The 19,315-nt window shown below is 41.3% G+C and overlaps 1 protein-coding gene across 4 annotated transcripts in view; it reads right to left on the reverse strand.

Annotated features, from left to right (window-relative positions):
• Positions 1-19,315, reverse strand: part of fgd4a (FYVE, RhoGEF and PH domain containing 4a) — a 53,162-nt gene that overhangs the window by 28,010 nt on the left and 5,837 nt on the right. Inside the window, exon 1 of one of the 4 annotated variants that reach the window (XM_051382869.1) lies at positions 8,969-9,280. The exons of the other annotated variants lie outside the window; for them this stretch is intronic. Coding sequence (XP_051238829.1) covers positions 8,969-9,047 — 79 coding nt within the window. The 5' untranslated portion in view covers positions 9,048-9,280. Of the gene's footprint in view, positions 1-8,968; positions 9,281-19,315 lie in introns of those variants that run through there. 4 annotated transcript variants of the gene reach the window in all.

Raw genomic sequence — 19,315 nt, forward strand, 5'->3', positions numbered from 1 at the left:
GGAGAATGTATTAATATGCCAAGTCACACCCCTTTAATCACACTGAGGTACATGCTGGCGATAATGTGTGTGTCCTTGTGTGTGTGTGTGAGAGCACATGTCTGAGGTCTTCATGCTTGACACAGAAGAGATTGGCTAGTGAATGAGACCAGATGCGTCTGTCTCCCTCCTCTCCAGTCCCTTCATAATGGACAATTACCAAAGAGTTATGGTTTTCTGCCACAAACATAATAGAGTGAAAATTAAAAGGCCTTGCAAAGCCTTTATGTGGTCAAGGCAACCAGATGAGACCAGCGTCTCCAGCTCATGGACTGAACATAGACATGAGATGTAGTTTACTCTCAATCTAACATTTCAGTTCTCTCATTAATTCTTGTACAGAGAAACCAATCAACAAAGTATTTACTTCATATTTATGTTGATCTAGTATAGTGGTTCCTACCCGGCAAAAATAAATAATAAATCCAATATTGACTCTACCACTACCATAAGTATTGTATTGTATATTTTATATTATTGTATATTTTATATGTTATTGTCTGTTGTGAAATTGAATGTTTAAAATGTTAAATTTAGTATTAGGAAATGTCTTGTCTTATCTGTTGCGCCTGTGCACTTTATCTGTTTCACCGCGGGTGAATGAGAAACGTTCTCTCAATTCCGTGTATGTCTGGTGCATGTGAAGAATTGACATTAAAGCTGACTTTGACTTTGACTTTGACTCCTCTTTTAGCTTTGGTTTGGTCTCCATCAACTCAATGGAAATATCTGTTTCTTTAGCTGGTAAATGCTCACAAGCAAGTTTGTCTGTCTGCCGTTTGGTGCTGAGCAGGTGGCGTAAAGTGGATCGTTTTTTTGCTTAAATCTGCTGCCTGTTTTGGATGGGAAGGAGTTTAATGAGAGTAATTCCGTCATCTGAAAAACCGAAACAAGCTATAAAAAGATGCTCACGAGTGTTCCCTTTCACACCACATATAGCCATTTCACCCATTGCTCATATGGAAATAGTGATTAGTTCAAACGTTTGCATTTTTCTCATGAAGTACTGAACACGTTGGAAACAGGACCTGGAAATCATTTAAAAAAGGCTTACAGTTCTTGCACACATTAAGGCACTAACTAGTAATAAGCAGTCACCTTAAAGGCTGGCAAGCACTGATCTAGTGGTAAGGTAATGTTTTAGCTGCAAATATAATTAGTTTGTAGTTTATTGAGCAGTGGACAGTGGGTCTTCCTTACAAATGCACCTAAGAGTCCTCCAGAAAGTCTTCCTTTTCAGCTACAAAATTGTCTGTACAATTGTCTTCCACACATACCACTAACTTAAACATGGGCCTCATAAAATTCGTACATCATGTGCAGACGCTTTCCATCTACTCTCTGGTTCCCAGCATGCCTCCTACAAGACCTCAGCATGTGAAGATAAGCTTTTAGCATGATCTGAACATGCTCTCTGGCCCATGTCTAATGAGGGCAGACCAAGTGGGCGACTATGCGTGCTGCAATCCTGAACCTGAACCGTGGCCCCTCCTTGTTAAACACTTCCTGTCTGTACCTCAGTGAACACATAAAGAAAGAGAGAAAGGCAAGGGAAGATATATGTTTCTTGGTTGCCTCTGCAGTGATAATCATCAACCAGAGCAGGATGACTATAACCGAATATTCAAACATGCTCTGCAGATGGCTGAAAACATTTAGTTCTATAACTGATCCAAGCAGGTAAAGTGAAAATGAAGTGAATTAGTGCCAAGTGTGCAAAGAGTTAGTAGCAGAGTGAAAGAGAGTGGTTGGAGTTGCATAATTGAGATCCAAACAGCAGTGTAGAGATTGTGGACTCTCTGTGATCACTGGGTACTGAGAAAGGGATTGATTGTTGGAATTAGAGTATAGATAACATCGACAGGCTGTCATTTTCTCGTCCTCTATCTCTTTTACTTCCTGCCTTTCACAGTACCTCTTTTCTTTTCTCTACCAGCCTGCTGTCTCTTCCTTTATCACCTTCTTTCTCCTTCTATTCCCTCCATCTCCTCCTCCAGCCCCCGTCCTTGTGACCTCCCTGTCTACCTTGGAAAACAGATCACAGCTGCTGGGCAGGAGCTCCCAAATGTGTCAATCAATATGCCTGTCCACCCAATCACCACGTCTGACTGGGCCCCAGCAGACTGGTCTGTTCATAAATGAACAACAGCGCTTAGCCACAGCATGCTCTTTATGATAAGACTGAACCAAATGGATTTGAAATGTCTCAGAGATTGAGAGCAGATAGGTGAAAGTGACCTCTCTCCAGCATAAAAGACCATTACTATTTGTGTGAAAAGAACAAAAAACCAAACAAAACAAACCGAAATGCCCATAAAAAGCAATAAACTACAGTAAATGTAAGCACACCAGCTGCACTCTCATATTTGTATTAGTTCAGTGAAGTTGAACCCTGCAGAGCCACAAGCCCCGAGGGTATTTCTTCCAACAATCGAGCTATGTTTCCATTCAATGTCCATGCAACCCATTTTTAAGCAAAACATTTACAAAAATAAAGATTTAAATTTCCATCTGCTCGGCAAAAGTAAATGACTTCCTGAACTTAAAATAAAGCTTCATCTCCAAAAATAGACCCCATGAGAAGTTCTCAAAAATGGATGCTAATGAGTAAGTTGGCGTTGCTCATGTGCTGGCTACAACTCTTTCCGTCCAATGATGAAAACAAAGAAATGCACATGGTAATGTTTGAATGCACTGAGTATAAGAGGCTTAAAGCCACAACAGAGGCCTTGTAAACAGGAGGAGTGACAGCGCATGACATTTGTGAAAGGTCGCTGTGGACAGATATTTTGCAGACAACATTTCAAAAGCTGCTTTTGACTCTGAATCATTTGCAGGGATGATTATACCTCGGGTATTTTATTGTTTGCACGGAAAATACAGTGAAAACTTTGAAACTGTGATGTTATGGAACATTAACTTAGCAACACACATGTTGAGTTTGGATGGGGATGTCTTATTACAGTAGATAGGCAAGAAAAGATTTCTGCCGTATGTTTATGGAAGAAGAAGATCAAAGATGAGGACACTCTTTTTTCCCTCAATGTTTTACACACAAAGCCCTGAAATACAATCACACACACAGGGCGTATAGACATGCAAATGTGGCGAGATGGATTGAGTGATTGGCTGCCATGTAGTGGCTCTCCGGGAGCAGTTAGGGGGTTATATATGCATAGCTCAAGGGCAGTGCGTCAGCAGTGGCTAGGAGGTGGCACCTCTCCATCTAGCAGTCCACACTCAGTACTGTGGTCTGTGTTGAACTGGAACTGACGACCCTCCAGTCCCCCTACAGACCGAGCTACTGCCACCCTAAATCAGGTGCTTTCAAGCATGTTTAGCTAATCAGCTTACAACCAACAACGTAAGGATAGCAACACTGTCCTGCTCTTTATTAGATTTGGGGATGTGTACAATCCAGCAACTCCAGCTAAACTTGTTATCTGAGATTATGTCAAATTCACCAAACACATTGGTTATGGTCCTCATCCTCAAAGCCTTTTGTAACATTAAAAACTGAAACATATCATACTGTTTAAATAAAAAAAACAGTAAAGAAAATATAAAATCTGTTACTAGGCATTGCATAACAAAGTTGTTTTTAATTCATGTCACATTCATTCATTTCTTCACGGATCATCAGCTGGTCTGGATGCTGACTTTCTATCCGGGACATGGACGCATCTTTAATCTCTCTTGTTCTTATTTTAAAACATGTCGGCTGAAAACATTAAAAAAGTCAGCTGGAGTCTACGTTTACAACCCATGGACCTAACCTTGGCTTAATTAGCTAGTTAGCTACAACTGATAAACGGGGACATTTGTCATTTCAGTCTGTAAAGCCCATGGAAGAAGCTTGCTTTTGTCTACCTCTGTCAAAAATTACTAGTCATTTTGAGAGGTAAATCTGCCACTGTTATCATTGTGAAGTGCATATGTGCCGTTCATGAATGTAAAGCTTGACAGGCATAGCAACAGTAACTAAGGGGGGCGAACTTAGAAAACAATTAATTCAGAACATCACAGTTCAAATTAAAATACTTCCGATGAATTCTTCATTTTGATCTGTCTTAAAAAGTCTCTTTGTTTATCTCCGTCTATTGATCCCAGCGCATTGAGGAAACAGTAAGCAACACAGATTCATTAATGCGAAGCAGATCGGACTCCATGCATTATGGATGAAGTAAATAGATTCTGAATATAATGCCAATCAAACAGCGTGGGTAAAAACTTGTGGCTGAAACAGGATCATTGTGCTCTGTATGAATGAGCCCCTCTGACTGGAGGCACTGGAGCCCATATTCTCAGAGCAGAGCTGGAATGCACAGAAAACCCTGCAATCCAGAAAGCAAGCCTGCATGCAAGCCTGCAGCCAAGGCTGGGGCCCTGGTTAGGCAGAGAGAGAGAGAGACAATAAGATTATATAAAGTTCCTCTTTAACACATCAAGCTCAAACTGAAATTGTGTCTTTTCTTCCTCATTTCTAACACCATGTTTGTCAAAACTCTTAAACCGGATCTGGAGTCTCAATATATAAACCCATAAACTGAGTCACCTGCTTTTCTGTGCTGCATTCACACACACACACACACACACACACACACACACACACACACACACACACACACACACACACACACACGCAGCACTTAATCTGACATGTCCTCGTTGAATAAAGTGTCAAACAGTATCAGCATTTCTGGTCTGTGTCATGGGAGTCTCAGCAGAAATACAAACCACTGTTACACAGAGAGGACAAAATGACAAGACGGTCAGCTGCCACAGACCCAACCAGTGATGCCTGTGGAAGGCAGTGACACTGCATTTTTACTGTAGCATTAAGAGGGAAGAGAAGGGGAAAAAATCAAGAAAATAACCCTAGAAGTACAAGGGAGAGAAAGGAGGCAGGGAAGGTGAGGAGGATGAATCCCCATGATGACGAAGCTGCAGCTGCTGACAGAGCAGAGCACAGAGCCAGATACAGGGCATGGGGGATTTACATTCACACCTATGCACACAAACACCTCAATGCACAGATCTATCAAGAACAAGCCATAATTTGAGAAAGTAAGAGTTATTTGAACGGACTGTAAAGTATGTATATTAGTATTCATTGCGATGAAGCTCTTAGCACTCCTTCCTCCTTTTAGCTTCTCTTTAGAAACAACAAGCTCTCTTGGGCCCTTGCTGCTTACATGACAGGTTCCCTTCCCCCTGAGCAGCGATACCGCGAACTAAGACGTCACCTCTGTTTCTCAGTTATTTAGCGCATTTCCACTTTATTCAGAATAACATAAGGTAGAACATGAGAGAGGAGACATGGGAGGGAAAAGAGCTGATGAATAGGACATGTTGTAAAAATCGAATCTGCCAGAATGTCCACCAGTCTGTTTATTTAAACATCTTTAGAGTAGAAGTGCGATCCAGGCTCACGTATTCGCACTTGATTCAATAATGTCTGAAAGGCTGATCTTCTCCGATGAAAGTCGTTAATGTGATGGACAGATAAGTCTAGTGAGCAATCAGATCCTTCAATCTTGACATCGCAGCACCAAACCCTAGCACCGAATTGACGTTTACAGCGACAACAGCATGTCTCCCCTCAAAAACCCCCCTTACTGATTTATTTTTGATCTACAGAAAGTCTTTGTTTCCACCTGAGTCCTTGGATTTATTCCAGGGACTTCCTTGATCATAGAGGAAGCCCCTCAGTTGGGATCACACCCAGCAAGGAGCCTTGTTACTATTAGGGCCACGGAATTGTTGGCCAGCACAAACAGCAGGATCCGATAACAACCGCCACTGCATGCCCGTATGGGAAGCCAGGCTTAGAGAGTGAAGGAAGCACTACAGAAAATATATTGCTGCAGATAAAGTTAATGGTTTCAGTTGCAGAGATAGCTAGTCAAATGAGTTACAGTGAGTGCACACAGCAGGGAGATGGGCAGATTGAGCCCCAAGAGAAAAGAAGCATGAGGCATATTTTCTCTTGTATTTGTCCAATAATGAAAAAAGTCATTACTGCAACAATTTATTGTTTTCTAAATAATATTTACAAAGCCTTTCTTCTTTGATGGTGCTTGTAGTGCAGCCACTACAAGCAGTTAGAATTACATCTATCATCAAGAGATTGTATTACAGCTGTAATGACAAGGTGACTTAAAATCATAGTTTTCTTTGCAGTAGGTTAAGGAACAGCAAACCACAATATACACACACACGCACACAAACACACACACACACACAGAGACTTGCATATTTTCCCACAGCTCACTGTGGACAGCTGAGGCCGATTACAGCCAATCATGGCAAACAGAGTTAACTGAAATCAGCAGCAGTAGCCACTGTGTGGTGTGTGTGTGTGTGTGTGTGTGCGAGTTGCAGATCTGAAGTGTATATCTAGAGACAGCCTGCAGCTGAGAGACTCAGTAAACAACGCCTTAAAGAAAATGAATAGTCCCCTCCAGCCAGTGCAGCTCCCACCTCTTAGAGTACCCACAGATCCCTCACACACACACACACACACACACACACACACACACACACACACATACAACCACACTTAGCACCCACCAGAGGAACATCCTGTGGTGAGATCCAGGGCTCATCTTTTGTGATGTGTGCTCCCCTCTTTGTTAACCATCAGCCTCAGCAGGCGACTCGTGTCTGTGTGTGTGTTAGAATAGCAAAACAGTGTTTCTGAGTCTCCGTGGTCATGAACCACCCACATTTTGTCTATCGGCTCTGTTAACCCAACGCCCCGCAACTGCATTGTGCACACGATGGATACAGCGCTCCGCTGCTGACTGGTGAACCGGTCTAGAAAGAGAGAAGCACTAACCTGAGTGGAGGTTGTGTCCTGTGAGAGCAGCGAGGTGGAGTCCAGTGAAGAAATTAAAATCCACTGCTGGACTAAGTGAAAAGACCTCTCCCTCCTCTCTCTCTCTCTCTCTCTCTCTCTCTGCGCTCTGTCGCTTGCACTGGCAGGTTCAGGCTCGTGTTAAACTGCTGCCTCGCTGCATTGGCTGCATCCTCCCTTCCTTCCCTCTCTCTCGCTCTCTCTCTCTCTCTCTCTCACACACAGACACACACACACACTCTCGCACGCTCAGTGACAGACTGACTCGCCCTTTCACTCAACCTCCCGTCTCGCCTTCTCTGATGCTTCTCTCCTCTTTTACCCTTTCCTCATTCCCCTCTATGGCTAGTGAAGATAATCACATTCCAGTGGAGCTGGGGCATATGGCGGGGGGGGGTGGAGGAAGCGACACTCAGCCCCAGAGTAAAGCCCCCTCTGTGTGTGAGTGTGTGTCGCATGGACAATCAGTCCCATTGTGTTGGATGAGGGGAGGGCCAGTGAGAGGGGGAAGAAGCCAATGGCCGTACTCATCTGCTGTCCCTGCCGCCGCTGCTGCTGCTGCTGCTGCTGCTGCTGGTGGCTATAGCAGATATAGGTGCTGCTGAGCATGACACAAAACAACCCCCTCCAGGAAGAGAGAGGAGGGGGTGACACAAGAAGGCAAGGCAGCTGGTGAGAGAGCGCGATAATGAAGAATTGATCTGTGTGTTATAAAGTAGAAGCTTAAAGTAAAGGTTTATAGAATCTCACTCATCATCAGAGTGTCTCTCGCTTTGATCTCCTTTTTTTCCCAGGGTTCACTCTGAGTAGCACCATGTAGGTTGGAGGTAGTGGGAGAAGTGGGAATAAAGGCCACCCACTCTTTTCCCATGACAACCAAATCAGTGGTTACACGCTCCCAGGAGGAGGGACATGGAGAAATATTTACAAAAAGAGCAAAAAATGTCCAATCTGAAGCCATGTTATGAAAGCCAGAGCTGTCTAAAAGGTCCTTTGGGGCAACTCTGAGTCAAATCTAAGTCTTATCAAAGCAAGACTCAAGTCCTTTAGGGCAAGTCTAAGTTAAGTTAAAAGACTTCAAGGCCAATTGGCCCTTTCTAAGTCCTGTCCCTTTTTGCTCTGTAACAGTCGAGCAAACCACGGTCAGAACCTCGCTCAACTTTCTCCTTTCCTGTGCTTAGACATGCAATGTTCTAGGCTTATCTATGTTTAAAAGACAACCACATTTTGAAGATGTTAAAAGATAAAAGCAACATAAAGCCACATCTTAAGTTAGATAATGTTAGCAATCTAGTTATTCTAGATTCTACAGACATTCATGGGTCCAAGTGGATGAATCCTACTGAGTTGATCCCTGACCTTTCCTCTAGCGCCACCATGAGGTTGACATTTGAGTAGATTGCCATGCATGCAGACATTCATGTTCCCCTCAGGATGAAATGTAATAACTTTGGTGTTCCCCTCACCTTTCGGATTTGTCCAATACTTTGGGTTATGACTGTCTACAATAACATTCCCATCTGTCTCAGCTGTACTTCTTGTTTTTAGTGTCAATTCGCCATTGTTTTTAAAGTTGTTTTTTTTTTTTTGGCTTTTATTGCCTTTTTTTTGATAGGACAGCTGAAGACAGACAGGAGGGGGGGGCAGAGAGGGAGGGGATGACACGCAGCAAAGGGCTGCAGGTGGGGGCCGCTGCAGCAAGGACTGAGACTCTGTACATGGGTCGCCAGCTCTACCCACTGAGCTAACCGGGTGCCAATTTGCCATAGTTTTAAACAAAGTAAACATAGCCTGTACCTTTACACTCTTGGTCTTGTTATAGCCTAGGACTTTCAAAATATGAGACGTGAATGTCTTCACATATGAGTCAAGTTCTTGCGCAAATGTCTCCATTTCAGGAACTAACAAGTTTTTTTTTTAGCTTGATGAAATGGCATGTTGTTCTCTGATTTTATCAGCCCCAGTAGTCTGAAAATATCCAACCAATAGAGAATCACTTAAGCTTCCAGCTGAAAGAAAAAGTACTGTACTCTTAAAATACTATAATAAAAAATAATTTTGAGTAAATACCTTTTTGCGACTGCAACTGAGTCTCATTAATAGATGCAGTCGATGTGTTGCTTCTTGCGTCTTCTACCTCACAGTCCATTGTCACTCACAGCTGTGCTCATCAGCAGAATACAGCGGACTAGTGGAGGCAGACCTCTGTTGTGGTTGGCTGTAGTGGCTGAAGTGTTGACATGGTGAGAGAGAACACTCACTTTGTTCTCATATTGTCAAACATATCTGTGAAAATAACCTACAGGCACCATAGTGTTACAGTGACACATATAGCGAAGGGTTGCTTTCACAAGTTGTGTGAAGAAACACGCTTTTGGTTGAATATGACGTACTCACACCTCAGGCACTCTAAAGAGAAACTGTCTTTATGTCAAAGAGCTTCAGTCCGTCTGTCTCGTCTAATTCAAACCGGCAGCCATCACAGTCTTGACCTCCTTTCTGTTGTTCTCTCTGGTATTGCATCTATGTTTTCACTCCTTTTTTTTCTTCCTGTTAATAACATCATAAATCCTCCCTTTTGTTAACTGGTTCTTCTTTATTGATCTCCCCTCTACTTTTTCATCTCAATTCCCAATTTGTAATGTTTTACCACAGCTGGAAATTCAGCATGGGGCTGGTGATTCTCTGTACAATAATTCAGCACAGCCTTTATTGTAAAGCTTGTGCCAGACACGGATGCTCATTAAAATGAAATCCTTTCAGTAGTTGAAACGACCTGCTCACGGCCTACTTATATACGTTTACTCTCACACACACCTTGCTACACACTGTGAGTCTGCGCAGACCTCGTTCCACAACACAGTAATAAGTGACCGGAAGGCCGAGATAGCAATAACTATATCCAGACCTAACCATCAGCAGCCTGCACGTCTCTGTGGACAGCAATTGGTGTGTTCGGGTGTGTGTGTGTGTGTGTGCGTGCATGTGTGTAAACCCCTTGCAGGAAATCAGCGTGCAACAGAAGTAACTATACACTTCTTCCAGGCTATTATATGCAAAGCCATTAGCAGCAACAGGTCAGTGCTGCTGCTAGGGTCACCAAGCCTGCAGCCATGCACACACACACACACACACACACACACACACACACACACACACACACACACACACACACACACACACACTCCCACATAAAACACACACACACACACACACACACACACACACACACACACACACACACACACACACACACACACACCCACATAAAACACACACATGCAGACTCTGAGGCTAGAGAGTCCATGCTCCTAACTGATTTTTAGGACCCATAATAGTAACAGTTAAAAAGCAAAAATCTGCTATTAAGAAGCAACAGGAAAGTCAAAAGGTTCAAACAAAAGGCAGAACAATTAAAGTGTCTCTGCTGGATTTAGTTAAATATTCAGTATTAAAAGATAACAACTATTAATTTGATTCTATGGTAAACACAGACATGACATGCAGCACTTCTGTTGTGTTTTAGTGAGGGCTGTTCATCACATATTTAACAAAAGTAGAAACGGACAAGACATTCTGGTTAAACAGCTAATGTTAGCTTAACCCCAGTGACTGACTGCCTGCAGCACTTAAAAAGTCCTGAAGTGTATCCGTATCCGTAGACCTATTGGTTTGTGGACTACTGTTTTGACGCCGTGAGTTTGGCATTATTGGGGGTTGCCAAACTTGTTTTTTTTGGAGCCAGAAGTGACCATATTTGGACAATGGGGCAGGGCTGGGGAAGAACGAGGGGTGGAGCTGACTGTGAACCCGAGACCATAAACTCGTTAGGAAAATACTATTACTGAGGCAATAAATGAAATGAGAAGTAGGGTCATTTTACAATTAAGACTTTTTTTTACAACCAGTGGAGTTACCCTCATTGGAAAGAATGCAGATTTAAGGGACTTCCGCATCGGCTTCACTTTTCAGACTCACCGGCTGTCCACACTTAGTAATTAGTAAGTGTCAATGTCACTACTCACTGACAAAAGTACAGAACTGTCTGACTGTTACTGGTTCACAGATTAGTCTCAGACTTAGTTTAAGGATGTTTGGTCAGGACTTGTTTTATTTTGATGAAACCTTTTTAACCCAAAATGTACATTCTTATTCATTTAATAAATACTTAAAAGTTCTTAAGTGCAAGTTCCAAAAAGAAAATAAATCAGTTGATGTCTGTTAGCTAAATCATGCTCGTCGGTTATCTTGAAGAGTATTGTATCAGGTGAAAAGTGTGTATCAACACTGTTCAGCCTAAATCGGGTAATGTGAGCCTCAGGAGAACTCTACATCTCAAACACTAACTCGATTTCAACAGCATCACCCAAGTGTATCTATTATTAGAGGTAGGCTATAACAGACTGAGGTACAAGTCCTTAGTGTGGCCACAGACTGGGCCAAAACAATAACCAACATGTACATACACGTTAGGCCTATGTGTGACAATCATAGACACCAAAGTGGTTGAGGCCCACTAAAGTGTTCATGTGAGTGCACATAGTTTTGTAATAAACTAAAGTTTGAGCAATACTGATGTTGCTTTTGTTTCCCTTTCGATTTACCTAACTGTCTCTATGCAAATGTTTAACTGGCTTATTTCTTTTATAAATGTTAATGCTAATTTTAGATCCATGTTAATGCTTTTTAAAAATAAATTAATTTATTGTTTGTTTTCTTCGTTGTACCCAACATACCAAAGCTAACTGTGAATTTTGTGCACCATTACAGATCCACTTCTCATTACATACTGTAAACCTGCATTTCAGATTTCAAGTATCTGGTTTTACATTGTTTGCATGCATGGAATTTTGCTGAACTAGAGAAGATCCATGAATCTAATATAGTAATTTTGTTAGCATTTAAGGCCAGACACGGTAGTTCAAGACCTAAATAAGCACTGCAGTTACTGTCCTCCTAACCAAAAGTGACAAGCGAGGATATTAAAAGAATCATGCCAACAAACTGTCCCTGTCAGCATAATTGGTGCTAATTCACTGTAAAACTTGCAGAATTTGTAAAACAATACTGAGACTTACCCAGTAGGAGCTGCAAGTTAATGTGACAGCACATGACCCAGTATGTTCAGCTTCATTTGGGTTATTTAGGAAAAAAAATATGTTACTATTATCTTAAAAATATGCACAGAGATATTTAATATATTCAGCAGTTGCCAGTGGAGAACTGAGCACTATTTTACCAGGAAATGACTTTCAGAAGAATGTCTGGAATCTGGGGTGTGGTGAACATTCAAATAAACATTGGAAAATCAAACCTCTTACGAGACAACATATTCATTGATTATTATCAGCAGCATGGTCTTTTGTTTCCATGGTGACACTTGACAGAAGTATTGGTTTTAAGACAGTGAGTAATGGGCCTGTTTAAGTATTCTCTATACAATACGCAATATGATGTGAGCGCACAGGCATATATATACAGGCATTACCGTCACGACGACATCCCACAAATCCATGGATTTTATTTTCACTAGGGGCACAGAGCGTGTGCACAGCACATACACTGGGAGGCAGACAAATGAAAACGGAAAGACACTTACTCACAAATACACACTGCTTGGTATGAGAAGTGCAATCAAACACTTAATGCACATGCTGCTTGGTGGCAGATAAGCCCTTCCTCCCTGCTTTGCAACCACAGATCAATCTGTTGTCGCACACTGTGAACGTCAGCTTGAAGAATTTTCCCTGTATCGCCTCACACACACAGACTCTGCCTAATTTAAACTCTCTCTGTTGGTATCCAGTTAAAAACTTAAAGTAATGAAACACGTCATATAAGACCACCAGGTCAGACGTGCTTGCAGATGTTCTCATAAGTTTTATCCCTCACTTAGCAGCGATCTGAACTCGCATCTACATTCTTTAGATGGAAGTATAATTGAATTAATACATTTGTTCTATCATTTAAACTTGTGTTTATCAAATCAAACCAAAAAATTAAGAGGGAATCAATCCATTCAGTTATTCAATAAACTCAAATTTAATTGTTAGGAGTTGTGACCCTTAAACTCAAAGACAAATCTCACATCCTCTGTCAGGATGTGAGGAATTTAATCTCTTCAGACAAATTATTGCCTTTTATTAGAAATGTTTTGGGCAATGGGCATTTCCTAGATAAGGGTTAATCCTTCATTTATTGTGATCCTTACTAGATTTCTGAAATCATTCATTTTATGGATCAGATTGCCCTTCAGCAAATTAGCAGGAGCCCATTAAATGAGAAACAGTCCAATAATTTCTGTAAACTGAGTTTTATTGTGGGATCAAGCTTGAGTGACAGTGTAATAGCAGTTCTTAAATTCTCCCTCCCTGTTTTTACAATTGCCAGATAATTTCCTTTTTTTATGGCTTTAACCTATTGCTTTATTACTATTATCATTTGTGACTTTTACAATAACGTATTACAACACACACACACACACACACACACACACACACACACACACACACACACACACACACACACACACATATATAAATGGATATAAACAATATTGATTCCATTCTGTTTGTACTGTGCTGATATTGGCGTTCACAGTGTTCAGGAGTTAATATAGTTAGCTGATTCTTTAAGTAGATTCTGTGTATCAAATCTCACATTGTGCCCACAATCCAATAAAATAAAATTAGATTAGTGCTTAAAGTCCCCCTCCAAACAGAAATATGTTCCTCTTGTCCCTACAGTTGGATGTTTGAGCTTCACTGTGCAGAACGACGTATGTGCAGTTTGACACTAGAAGGATGTTTTCACATTCATCTACAGAGAGTGGAAAGTTTCTCTGTGCTCATTGAAAATCAGATTTTAAGGGACGAGGCCCACAAGCATGATTTATGAGATCACAAATAGGTCAACCCTGGTCCAGTATGCAACTTATACAAGCGAAACTTGAAGACACCAGTGCACATACACTGAGAATGGACTTCACAGTAAAGAAGAAGGCATCTTGTGTGAAGCAGGAAAACTTAAAAACAAGACCATTTGCATATTCATAGATTCTAGAGTTTTTAATGAGGTAGAAGGAGCGGTTGCATTTTTAATGATTTAATGTGTAAATTACACTTTTTTTGAAACCAGACACACATTATTGTTCTAAGCAGATATGTCATAATAAATGTCTGGAGGGGATCTTAAAAGTATTACAAGTCTCTAAAAAGGAACACATTACCCAAAAGCAATCAAACACATGTGAAACTAAAGCTGCAAACAGGACACTGACACTGATCGCTGACGAATGTGTCCTCAAATACTGCCTAATTACAGATCCAGCACCCACAGAGCTATAGCAGCATGAATTAGGAGTTGTGTTTCCAAGCACATGATGAACATCACAAGGTTGATGACAAGAGTGAACCAACGGGCAGGAAAACCGAAACAACAAGCAGAAAGACGCCAAAATGCTCCATACAGCAGAGGGTGACTGCAGGCTTGGGTTATGGATTCATCACTAGCTAGCGACATCTATGTCATCAAAAAAAATAACTGGATCCAGTGTTAATTAGTGCAACTTAATGGCACTGGTCCAAAAAATTACTTTTGTTTTCAAGTGAAAACCAAAGCGTCATACATTGTGTGTTTATGTGAAATCTTTGAAAATTCCTGAATATACTTTTTTCTTCCTGTTTGGCTGTGCAGAATCGAGTGCACATTCAACGTGTCAAAACCGCTCACCTTTTTCAATATTTCTCAGCTGTGTCAGTAGTGTTTGACAGAGGAGAAACACCTTCAATTCCTTTTTGAGTTTAAAGGATTAAAATGTGATAGATTCAGTTGGCTTTTAAACCTCATCTTTGTGCATTTCAAATAGTCCTTTTCATTATTTGCAACCCCACTTTCAAGCATATAACAACATAATATATGTGCATATATTTTCTTCTGTCCTTTCCTTCCTTATGCCTCACTACCTTCCTCCCACTCATCATCACAGACACATACACTGGCCACCTCACACTTTTCTCTACCTCCTTACCACTGCAGCTGGCATTTCCCTCCCCCCGTCTCTCTAACACATCCACCTACCTCTCTGTTACACTAGTCCACCTCTCCTTCCACCATCCATCTCTTTCTTCTCTCTTTGCCCTGAGAAAAGAGGAGAGGGGAGGAGGGCAGCATGGCTCTGGGCCATTACCCACCACATCTCTATAAGCATAGAACCATGGGCCTCCCACACACACATCATTAATTAAACCCACATCGCTTGAAATGCACGCACACACACACACACACAACTGACATGCACACATTGCATTCGAGCCCCCGCTGTTTTTACTGAGTCTCTCCTCCTCCTGGTGCACCACGCACATTATGAAGGTCAATGATGAATGATGGGTATTGTCTGCAGACACACACGTGCTTACAGACTCACACACACAAGAACAAAAGCTACAAAGACACAGCAAACAAGGTACAGAGGCTGAATCTCCATCTCTACAGCAGCAGGGCACATCTGTCATGAGGGCAGGGCAGGCAACGGTTCGACATCTGCCCCCGCATCACAGGAACAAGCCACCTTGGATTGGTTCCTATAATCAGGCTGGCACATGCACCACCATGCCATCCCTGCTGTCAGTCTGACCCTGAAACAACCAGCAACCTGCTAAAATCAATGCTGACAGTAAGGCCTGGGAATAGCAATATGTATCGGTAATAGACACTCCATCAACAGCGATAAGAAAATTGTTTAATAGAATATCCCGTTAACCTCTTACCCTTTACTTAAAATAGGTCATTAAAACAATCGATAATTATCGATACCGACTAAAGAGAAAGATATTATTGTGATACATTTTTCAGCTATACTGGTCCTGAACACAGATAGATAATAAAAGACAATGGTGTTTATCTAGACACCAAATTGACTTAACAATTAGTTTACCGCGCGTTTGAAAACCATCTCAGCACAGAAGACGCTCGGCTGCTTTCATTATCCACCTTATCTCTCTCATCTTTCCTCGCAGTAAACACACAGAATAAATCCCACAATAATCCACGCTGAATTAACAATAAGAGTTGGGAGAGATCACAGACGACGATAAGCACTTCATTATTTTCATGTTTGGGAGTGCATCAGTGACAGTATCTATGCGTGTGAGAATACGTGCACAGTACACACACACACACAAGCAAGATGAAATGGTTGTTGTTCTAATTCTGTTTTTGCTGACCTTATAAGAGGCCAGTTTTATCGAGTCAAGTGCGACTGTAATCATGTAGATTATGACGATTATCATCTATTATTGATTCACCTCTATTGGTCAGAATGCATTGGTAAAATACTGTGCTGTGCTGTGTGAAGGTGTATGGACCTAGATTGCTACCTCCTGCATGTAATCACCTTTCTACTCTTCCTGCTTGAATAAATATTCTGATCAGGGTTTACAAATCACGTCCTGGCTAAAAGGATTGACTACATCCCCCTTTACATCATTTAACTCTCCCAGGGCAATCACATTTCAGCAGACTGAGCTGATCGGGCGCTCTGTTCTGACTTACAATAAGCAATGTGTGAGGCTTGGATTTCATTTATGTACTGGCTGAAGCCACATTACAAACCAGCAAATCATACGTTTGTACTGGATTGACATTGGCTTTTTATAATGGACCTTTTTCACAGCAGCCATTTTGTCACTAAATGGAACAGAGGCCTAATTTTATCTACCGTACTATTTCATGTAAAAATGGCTGTTGTGAAAAATGTCTATATTTAGAAGTTGACAAAGCAACTATGTTGCTGTCTGCAGCACTATTTGCAGAATCACACAAAACAAGTTCTCTATTAAATCTGGAAATATACATGATCACTGAACCGTGACTCTGAGCCGCTGGCTATAATGGGCCACTCATTTTTCTCCTGATAGGTGGAACAACAAGAAAGCACACTGATCTGGTGGCTCATGGGGGCCTTTGATCAGCTTGTTGACAGAAAGCCCTCAGGTGGCCACAGTTGAAACTACAGGTCACATGAAGCCTTCTGACCAGAAAGAACCTTTTTTTTCATACGATGTTTCATTCAATGGTAAATTCTCTTCACTTTTAATTGCAAAATTGTTGCTAATAACCCGGTGGGAATACCTGTTTCTGGCTAATCCAGTGAATTAAATATCTGAGAAATCAGGGTACTTCCTCACATTATTGTTAACCTCACATATTACACATATTTAGAGGATCATCGGCACGAAGGAAAAAAATACAAAAAATAAATATATCAATAAATAAAACAACTACATTTCCATATATCTTGTGTCATGTGTGCAACCTGTTAGTCAGGCAGAACCATGGAAATTTGACTGCGGTTTAAAGATGCCTGTAAAACATTTTTGGTGTATGTGCTGGGTGATTCATTGGTATGAACAGGCTGCCATCTTGAAACACTATGCACAACTCTCACAAAACAACCTTACACATCAAGTAAATGTGTCTGATCACATCTGATCACTCAGCTTTGTAGGAAAGTAATGAGCTCTGTTGACTTGTGTTTGCTCGCAAAGACGTTATTGATGCATGGCCCTTGTACCATATTGCAGGCGTTAATCATCTGCGTGTTAGTCGGACTGCAGTTATTTATTATTTATTTTAATGTGGGTGCACACGCAAAAAGTTTTGCCTGTTGTTGCCATGTTAGATAATATAAATATATACATGAGCATATGTCTTAAGTGTATACAGTGACAATACGTTTGTCAAGGTGTCTGTTGGTGCGTGTGAGCACACATCTCATGAGTAACACAATCCTAGCATGATGTCAGGACTCAGGCATGCCAGGAGGAATGTGGATCAATATATATAGAGAGAAACAGAGAGAAGCTTGAGGGAAAGAAAGAGTGAATAGCAACAGAGAAAAACAGATGGTGGAAGAAAGAAGTCTTCCAGAAAGCACCTACAGTAGTAACAACCACAGCGAGAGTGAGAGAGTCGAAACAAACGTATCTAAATTTAGCTCATCATCACCATCTTCACCTGACTGACTACCCGACTTTCTAGTTTTGCCTCCAGACTCAGGTATCCACACACCGGCCCTATCTAGTTAAGACATACTGTGCTTTTGAATGTGAAGCTTGAGCTCCTTTAGAGCTGCATAGCACATACAAGGAAGTCATGTGGGAAATTAATAAGTAACCATGTTAACAACAACAGTCAAGCCTTTAAAGGCTACAGCGTTTCCAATCCAATACAAAAAGAGTGGATGGAACACACCTGTATAGTCTCAATAGAAATGGGGCTCAAAATAAAAAAAACATGTCCTGAGAGTAGTGCTGAAACTTCTCACACTTTTCTGTGTATTAAACGTTCAAAGTTTGTGTTCATTTTGGCCTGAATAAGGTGCAAGAGGAAAACTGTGGAAAGGGTTTATTATCTGGATGTGCATGCATGGGTTTCATGCATTTAATGTCAATGTTGCTCTACATTTTCATATTTTTTGTGTATTTTTAGTGAATATTTCGCCGTCACACATTTCCAATAATAAGAGACAATGTCATCTTTCATTATCTTGATTAAATGTTGCATAAAAGCACAAATTGTCATTTTCAAAATGCAGCCTTACTAATACAAGATATTGACACTTTGAAGTTGAAAAAGCTCAGTGCTCTCTGGTGGACAAACTATGTAATGATGACACTGTTTCAACACTACCTCAATTGTATCTTTGGCATTTTTACTGGCATACCTCTAATTGTGATATTCTATTTAGTCAAAACCACCTTATTACTGCTTATTACAATGGCTTATTACTGGTAACACAAGCTATTTACCCCTACCAATACTAACAGGAACAGTTCACCAGTCACAACACAATGAAAATTCAATCATTATCTGCAAGACCACAAAACACCTTTCCACAAACTGCAAGAGCTACTGTTTGAAGGATTATATAAAAATAGACAAAATCCAAACATGAGTGCATAAGAGCTGATACTGACAGACAGGTTGTGTTACCACTGCTTGTGACACCCTCTCCCACGTTGAAACAATGAGTGCGGTGAAAGGACCCAGGCCTGCTTGTGTTCCCAGCCTTTTCCTTCCTGCCAATGAGAATGAAAGCAGAATGCCTCACAGTGTTTCCTCTCTCCCCCCTATTAAATAAGGGTGACTCACCCCAGCTCACCAACAATACACATCACGCTAGGAAAGGTGCACAGTTGAGGGGTTGCGCTGTTACAACACACACACACACACACACACACGTACACTTTCATTGCCATAGTATGCTGCATAAAAACTCACACAACACAAACGCAGTTGGGTAATAGGCCGTCAGGGACGTTGCCAAAAGGCCAGAGTGGTTGGATGAGGGTCTTAAGAGGGGGAAACGGTTCCCAGGCTTCTGAGAACAAAACTGTCTTTTTTTTTCCAGCATGG

The sequence above is a fragment of the Dicentrarchus labrax genome, unplaced genomic scaffold, assembly GCF_905237075.1.
Source record: "Dicentrarchus labrax unplaced genomic scaffold, dlabrax2021, whole genome shotgun sequence".
Lineage (NCBI taxonomy): Eukaryota > Metazoa > Chordata > Actinopteri > Moronidae > Dicentrarchus > Dicentrarchus labrax.